Here is an 8,541-nt window from a genome sequence, read left to right as displayed (position 1 = left end):
TATATATATATATATAAATAATTGATTCGAACAAACAAACAACATTCTTATATATTATACCAAAAATCAGCAATTCTCATATCAGAATTTCAAAATTATCAACAAATTTATCACAATTTTTTCTAGATTTCAAATTAACTATTCAAATCAATTAGGGACAAATATACACTATCTCAATATACATTCAACTGAATTGATGAAAGTGAAAAACGAAATCTGAATTTTAAACTCCATTATTGACAAAAACAAAATCAAAATTAGAGTATGTTTTCGTCATGAAATTACCTCCTGTTTTTATCTCTGAAAATAAATTTATCTCGCTTGTTTGATTAATACCTTCAATAGATCGATCGATTTTTTTGAATTGTCTTCAATGGAGCAATTTCGAGTGAAGTAGAAGAAGACGGAATGAAACTGAAACTGAAATCGCGTGAATTATGGGATCCTTTTCCTTATTTATCTACCATATTATACCGCCTATTTTTATTTTTTATTTTTTTAAAAAATTAAATTGTATAAAAGACAAATGGTGCCTAGCGATTATACACAAAAAGACATCCGTAGCAAATCAAAATTTTGCTACGGAACACAATTTTGAAATGTTTGCTATAGCCTATAATTGTGCATTTTTTATTTGCTATATATAAAATTTGCCCAATATTTTTTAGAAAAAAGACTCAAATATACCATCAAACTCTTAGAAAAAACCTATTTATACCATTGTTAATATTTTTAACGGATGATACAAATAAACTTTTTCTAATTGTTTGATGATATATTTAAATCTTTTTCCTTTCTTAGGAAGAAGGTACAATTACCTCCTAGATTATGATCGAAATTCTTAAGACACACATTAACTAAACTAATGTCATATTATCCTTCTGAACTCATTTTATATATAGTATTGTATAATTTTGGCTTATGCGGTACACTCTCTGACTCCACGCAATTGAGGCGCATGAGAGATATCTGAATGCCATATAAGCCAAATGGTGTAAAAAATTACCAAAAAAATGAGCTCATAGGTAACAGAACTTTAGTTTAATTAAGATGTGTAGCTAAAATTTGGGTCATAGTTGGGAGGTATTTCTACCTTTATCCTTTTTTTATTCAGTATTTCATATTCATACTCCCTCTATTTCAATTAATGTGAGGTAATTTGACTCGGTAGAGACTTACTTTAAGAAAAAAAAAGAAGATTTTTAAAATTTATTGTCTAAAATAAATAATAAAAATTTATATGATAATAAATTATTTTATTAAAGATAATATAAATATTTTATAGTTTAATTATTACATAATATAAAAATATGATATTTTTTTTTTGTTGAGACAGACTAAAAAGGAAAGTAAACAAATTGAGGCGGAGAGTCGAACTGGAATCACTAATGAACTAATCGTGCTTGAATGTTAGAATCTCTAATTGGATAAAAAGAAATAAAACAAAAAAACAAAAAGAGTAAACGCGGTCAAATCAGTGTTCGGTTTGTATAATTTCAAAGAAATTTCAACGGTTCCATCAAAATTTTGATTGGTTTTGCTACAAAATCGCTAAATTTTTCGTCTCCTGATTACACAATCATCATTTTTTTCTGATTTTTTCAGGTATGTTGTACACTATACTCTTCTATTTCTTCATTTTTTTTTTGTAAAATATTTTTTTTTTTCATTCGCATTTGACTTTGAATTATCTCTCTATCCGAATGCTCAGAAATTCTCTGTTCTTGCTGAGTTTCTCGGCTTGGGCGGTGAATTTCTCAGGTTTGTAAATTTTTTTGAATTTTTTTAGTTTAATTTATTTTGAATCTGATTGAAATTGTGAGTTTTTTTTTTATGTAGAGATATTGCGGTTTGGGTATAAAAATGGGTGAGCATTTGGTTGTGAAAGATGAGGACCGGGTCCGGGTTGGGAATACAGATGCATTATCATCATCAGGGGAACAAATTGAAAATGGGAAGAAGGCAACGGAAGTAGTGGAAGGAATTGGAGCTTCTTCTTCGAATTCGAAGACGATGAAGGAAAAGGAATTGGCTGTTGAGGAAGAAGAAGAAGGGAATGAGGAGGTGCCGTTAATTGGGGGTGCAGAGTGCCGTATTTGTCAAGATGAAGATTCTTTGAATAATTTGGAGAGTCCTTGTGCTTGTTGTGGAAGTCTCAAGGTGAAATTTCTTACTTTTTTTTTAATTTTTGTTGTTAGCAAATTTGATCATTTGCGAAATAGATTCTGGACCTAACTCAAAGCTCAAAGCGATTTCATGAGATAAGATGACCATTTTTTATCCCGCAATCAATGCCTAGGCAAAACATGATATGGGGGGCCAACATTGGATAAACCAAGAATTGAAATGAGTTTGACTCTGATACCAGCTAAAGAAATGGACTTTGAATTTAACTTAACCCCAAAGCTAGCTCATGAGATGAGGATTTCCCAAGAACGTGACCCCACATTCTAGATCCCGCAAATGATGTGGGAAAATTTTAACACACACATCTTACAGTTTAGGGGTTTTGTGAGCTTATAAGGTAGCTATATTTTCCTTATTGTTCGTATCTGATCTAAATAAATCAACCATGTGTTAGTGTTGAACTAGTTAGTGTCCATTATATGAATCCTCTAAATTTATTTTGCTCATCTAGTGTCTAAAAGGATCATCATAATAATACATCTATTAGGCTGACTTTCAATAGACGACCGCTACTCTCCTCCATTATAGCTTGAGATCAGTTGTATTTTCAGAAGCTAACATAGTCAGAGTTCCAGATTTGCTCCAAAATTAAAAATATTTATGTGCTCAAATTGTATTAGGTTGTATCCGAATATTTACACTTCTTAATTATAAACACTTGACATAAGTGGTAGTTAATTGTTGTTTTATTCATGGTCAGTGAATTTGACCTCTCCCTTGTCAAACATCGTGCAAACTTTGGCTCTGATGCTTAGTGTACATGAAGAGAAAATCCCTCTGACATGTTCACTAGAATCTCTTTGACCATTCAATTAGTTGATATATTTTCCCTCTAATTTGATCATATCTTGACTTCCTTAAAATTTTGCCGTAGAAGTCAGTTTTAATGTTTGTTGCATTCAGATCTTTCTCCTGGACATGTAGTCAATTGTTAACCCTCCGATATCCGATATCTTATCTACACCTTCCGAATATTGCCCCTATATAGTTGCACAACACTTGGTGTTGCTGTTCTCATTTTATTTTACTGATAAACTATGTGATCTCTATACTTGTATTTCAAGAGGTTTTGCTCTGCATCCTGTTTACAGTTTACCTCACTTTCTTTCTTCAATTTGCTTTTTACTTTTGGTTGGAATAGTAAATTTGTACAAATACTGATGGTTTTAGTGGAAACAATTGATCTGCAGTATGCACATCGAAAGTGTGTTCAACACTGGTGCAACGAGAAGGGTGACATTACTTGTGAGATTTGCCATCAGGTATGTCTGTGTGTTGTTTTGCACCGTATCTTGCATGTTGTGAGACTGGTAAGAGGACTTTTCTATTAAATAAGCAACTCCTCATGTCATGTCAAAAGGAAAAAAAGCATCCTCCAACAAAAAGTGCAATATCATATTTTCTTGTTTGTGAAGCTGTCCGTCTCTTTCATCTGTTATGGAAAAAAGGGATCCTATTTACTTTAAAGCACATGGAACTGAATCATGGTAGTCAATTTATATATGCTTCATTTTTGTGATATGAGCATACATGTCAATGAGGATGTTTCTTGGCAAAGTACTTCAGATGGCACTAGAATTTTAGTATTGTAAATGTTTTATTTTTCTAAAATATCAACATTATAACTATGATTTGATGTATTACGTATGCATGGATGGACAAGATTCAGTAGAATTGCTTTATTTTGGATAGAATCAGTACTTCGTTTTATCAGACAATGTTTTGGCTATCTATCTGTCTTTTTGGAGAACTTGGGATTGAGCGATTCTTTTGAATTCTAGCATATTCTATTGACCATCTACTTTATTTATATAATAAATTTCCATTTTCATTCTCAAATGCAGCAATACCAGCCTGGTTACACTGCCCCTCCTCGAGCTCGGTCAGAGGATACAATTATAGATATTGGGTGAGTTTAACTTTTCTTTAGTGCAGGTTTCTTTGTTAGGTATGTCTTAAATTTTTTTTTTTCAAGTAGCTTTTCAGTAGCATTGTTAAAGGCATGCTTGAGTAGCTCACAACACCGGCTGAACTCTCTGCTAGGATATGCGTGTTCTACTGAGGCACCAAGGTGGTGAAGCATTCACTTTAGACAATTCCAACAAACCAACAGTTATTCTTCTTAATTTGGCTACTTTAGGAGAGTCATAGATGGTATCTTGAAGAGGACAACTCTAGACAATAAGTATAACAATTAAATCAATATAGTAATTTTTAAGAGAACAATACAAAAAGAAAAAATATGTAATATGTGATACCAATGAGAGTCATCAGGGCATTAAGGAGGAGGATCCTACAGATGAATATGCTCGTATTTAGGAACAGAAAATTGTTATAAGGAAACTACTGATTGAATCTGCATCTGCATATTTGGGGTGGTTTATGAACTTGATTGACCTGCCTTTAGCCTTTTACTTTCCTTTTTTTTTCCCCACTAATAAAAAGATTTCCTATTCTTCTGTTGATATAATTGTTATTTGTCCGTACATATACATGTCGGTGTGTGCATGTGTGTGTGTGTATTAATACATAAAAACAACTTTTTCTTGGGCTAGCTCATTCTAATGGCAGTTAAAGATGAAGTTCCAGATGTGCTTTGCCTTTGACAATAATGTGTGCAGTCCATTGTGTCATATTATTACCCACAGATTCTTTTTCCAAATATTAGTTAAGTGGCGTTGGTCACAAGATTCAATATTTCTCCGCAGTTCATTAGCTCTTTGGGTTGCTTAATTGTTTTGCAGGGGAGGATGGCAAATTGCTGGCACACCTCTGGAATTACACGATCCTCGCCTTTTGGCAATTAGAGAGGCTGAACGCCAACTTTTGGAAGCTGAATATGATGATTATAATGCTACAAATGCAAGTGGTGTTGCGTTCTGCCGTTCTGCTGCTCTAATTGTAAGCATTTACTGCTATTTGTCACAGAAGAAATCTAGAATTATTAGTAGATGTTTGGGTATGGATTTGGTTGAAACTTGAAAAAAAGTATTTTTGAAGATGAAAAATGGTATTTGGAAGTTGAAATTGTGTTTGAACATGCATGTCACTTGAAAAGCATTGAATTTGTGAGTGGAAAATGTTCTTACTTGAAAAACTCATCTTCATATACGAACCAATTCAATTGAATATTTATTTTTAGATTCTTTAATCTGTTAGAAAACGATATAATCAAAAAGTCGTTCCAATATATAACCAAACAATGCTTTGAAAATAATATTGGAAAAAAAGAAAAAAATTATGTCCAAACAGACCCTATAGAAAGACGTAAAGGTAACTGTCCTCTCTGGCCCTAAGCCTCTAGCACTGCATTTCTGTCATTGCTTCTTGCTTGATTCACCTTGTAGGAGTGGTTAGATGCTTCCAAAATTTTGAGATTTGTCTAACATAGATGTTGCCTCTTCCACTGTCCTTATTCATTTACCTCAAGATTTTCTTTATCCTCTACGTTTCAATTGGCTGTGAAGAAAATATGAAGAGAAATAGTATCGTATATTTCCATGATATAGATGATAATGTATATACCATATGTCCGAGCTGATGTCTACACACAGGCACATATGCATGTATATGTACAAATTTGTGTTTAATTCTGATGATCTACATACAATTTTGGCAGTTAATGGCTTTTCTGCTCTTGCGACATGCATTACCTGTAGCAGATGCAGATGGAGATGACGAAGATCCCTCTGCTTTCTTCTCGGTAATTAATAATATCCGTTATGCTCTATCTACCTCTATCTGTTTCTCGTAAAAGGATTTAGTATTACTGCTTGAATTATAACTCCCATAAATGTATGGTACGCAGCTTTTCTTGCTTCGGTTAATTGGCTTTCTTTTACCTTGCTACATCATGGTCTGGGCCATCAGCATTTTGCAGCAGCGCAGGCAAAGAGAGGTTGGTGTTAGTTTTGCTGTTTGAACAATTTTCCTTAACATTTTGCCACGATGAATCAGTCGAATACATTGAAACATGCGCCATTTTTGGTTATATAATTAAATGTACTTGTTTTCATGGTTTGGTGAAAGCAGGAAGCTGCAGCATTAGCAACAGCACAATTTGCATTTGTGGTACAATCTGGGCAGCCAACAGGTGTACAGTTTGCCATGGCATCAGCTACACCATCTGTTCCTGCATCAACGGACTCTTCGTCTGTGCCTGCACCAATGGATCGGGTTTAATATTGTCACATGCGAATATTGGTTCCTGTCATGAAAGCTTCCAGCTGCAACGAGCCAACGAGCCTCGTTTATTAAACGTAGATGCTGCGTCGTTTTGTAAGTAGTATTGTGGATATAATAGCAGCATCTCATGTCATTTCATGAACCAACAATTTTACCAAGCTGTATATTAAAATTCTTTTGATCTTGGTATGTATGTATGACATTTAGTAACCATTTTTCACATCTGGTTGAGACCAGTTTTGTATAATATGTCTTGTAGAAACCTTCATTTTTTTTTTATTTTTTTTTTTTGCATTTCAGTTGGCTAAATTTATTTTACTCTATTGTTGAATATAGATAATATGTATAAAGATTATGCCAATAGATTTTGGTAGCTTTTGCTTGTTTAAATTATCCAGGAAGACAATTACATATGAACATTCATGTAAAAGATATGAATCAAAAACATATGCAATTCTAAAATTTTATTTTTAAAAGTATTGACTATATTCATAAAGTTATTTGAGTATCAGTGGCAAGGGTATTTTTAAACTACTCTAATTATTAATGATAAGGTATTTAGGTGATACAAGCTAAATTTAAAAAAAAGGAAAAACTATTTAATTCAATAAAATTCCTATTATATTTAATAATTTGCTCTATAGTTTGACATTAATGATTTAATATCAAATTTCAAATCATATAGAAGAGAGGAAAGAGTTGGATACATGCGAATTCATTTGAGTACTGTTTATTTAGAACAAATTACATTTAATTTTGACCTCGTGTATTCGAGATACATGTATCTGAAGTTCAAAATCTAATAAGATTTGTAAAGCTTCAAATATATTCATAATCTAAAATCTAGTAAGATTCGTAATACTAGAAATTATCATAAATTTAAGTAATTAATTCACAAATTCGTGAAATTTATGTAAGTTATCCAAAAATAAATTCAATAGTTGGAGTTTTGGCCCTCTTTGTTGCTACTTTTAGTATTAGGGAGTGGCAAAATCAAACTCAACCTATCCAACCTGCTCAACCAAATTAAGTTTGAGTTGATTATTGATTCGCCCATTCATTAACTCAACTCATTTTAACTCATTAAAAATTGGATTGATGTGTATCCGAATTGGTTCATGATAAATCTTGTTAAAATATTTTAATTTTTTTAAAAATTTATAATAATTTTATTAAGTATTAAAATAGTTTAAAGAACAAATAAAACAATCAAGCTTAAAAATAATTAGACTGAGTTGAATCTTGACCCGTTATATAACCGTTATCTAATCTATTTAACCCAAACAAATTTAAATAATTAAATCTTAATCCAATTATTATCTTAATCCATTATAATCCGTCCAAATCGTTTGTGAATTTTAGGTCCCATTTCCCTTGTAATGTAGTGATAATGCCCATACTCTCAAATTTACTATTATGAGTCAAAAGAATTTCCAACTAAAAATATTTATCCAAAATCAACAAAACATAAATTATCTATTTCAAATATTGATTATCCATATACAGATATTTACGCTAAATCAATGAATAAATATTTACTCTTTTGGGTTCCATGGCTTTTGAGAGGTAGGGCTGCTTATTAGGCGGATTAGATAGATAATTATTCTTGATAGTTGACAATTTGACTTATTGAATATCAAATTTTAAATATATTAATCCACTAGCTAATCAGATTTCACGTTCCTTAAGAAACTAAGTAAGTTTATCATTATACTCAAATTTAGTGTTTTTACGAGTCAAAGTTTTTAATAAGTGAATTAATTTATTTTGATTAATTAATTTACCAATGAACTTGGATTAATTATTTAATTTTAATATGTTGATCAAATAAGGTAAAATGAAAATAATACTTCATTTATGAATTGATTTATGACATGACAAATATTAAAGAACAATTTATGATTGTATACTCTTTTCTTTCACTTTCGCTCACCATTATATAGATATTCAATCAAACAAAATAATTATTTTGACTTACTTAAGCTCATAATTCTATAATTAAAAATCACAACAAAAAATGTATAGAAATCTTAATTTTGAAAATACTTGCTCGTTAACCTTTAGTTCAATAATTGAATATCAATAAGTCAATTTTATAATTAACTTATCAGTTACGATTTGATTTCGCTAGAAACCTCCGCTACCCCCAAACCCCCAGCCCCCCCCCCC

The 8,541-nt window shown here is 31.5% G+C and overlaps 1 protein-coding gene across 2 annotated transcripts; it reads left to right on the top strand.

Moving 5' to 3' along the window:
- The first annotated feature begins 1,414 nt into the window (after positions 1–1,414).
- Positions 1,415–6,745, top strand: LOC107007046. Of its 2 annotated transcripts, none has more exons than XM_015205520.2 (8): positions 1,415–1,605; positions 1,840–2,160; positions 3,378–3,449; positions 4,032–4,096; positions 4,932–5,088; positions 5,807–5,890; positions 5,996–6,085; positions 6,220–6,745. In XM_015205520.2, the coding sequence occupies exons 2-8, from the start codon at positions 1,864–1,866 to the stop codon at positions 6,367–6,369; spliced, it is 915 nt and encodes a 304-aa protein (XP_015061006.1). In that variant the 5' UTR covers positions 1,415–1,605; positions 1,840–1,863; the 3' UTR covers positions 6,370–6,745. The 2 variants fall into 2 exon arrangements, with proteins under 2 accessions (XP_015061006.1, XP_027769762.1); XM_027913961.1 differs by lacking the exon at positions 1,415–1,605 and adding an exon at positions 1,634–1,761.
- Positions 6,746–8,541: the final 1,796 nt, after the last annotated feature.

Source organism: Solanum pennellii, chromosome 1 (genome assembly GCF_001406875.1).
Source record: "Solanum pennellii chromosome 1, SPENNV200".
In the NCBI taxonomy this organism is placed as follows: Eukaryota; Viridiplantae; Streptophyta; class Magnoliopsida; order Solanales; family Solanaceae; genus Solanum; species Solanum pennellii.
This window is presented reverse-complemented; position numbering and strand designations above follow the sequence as displayed.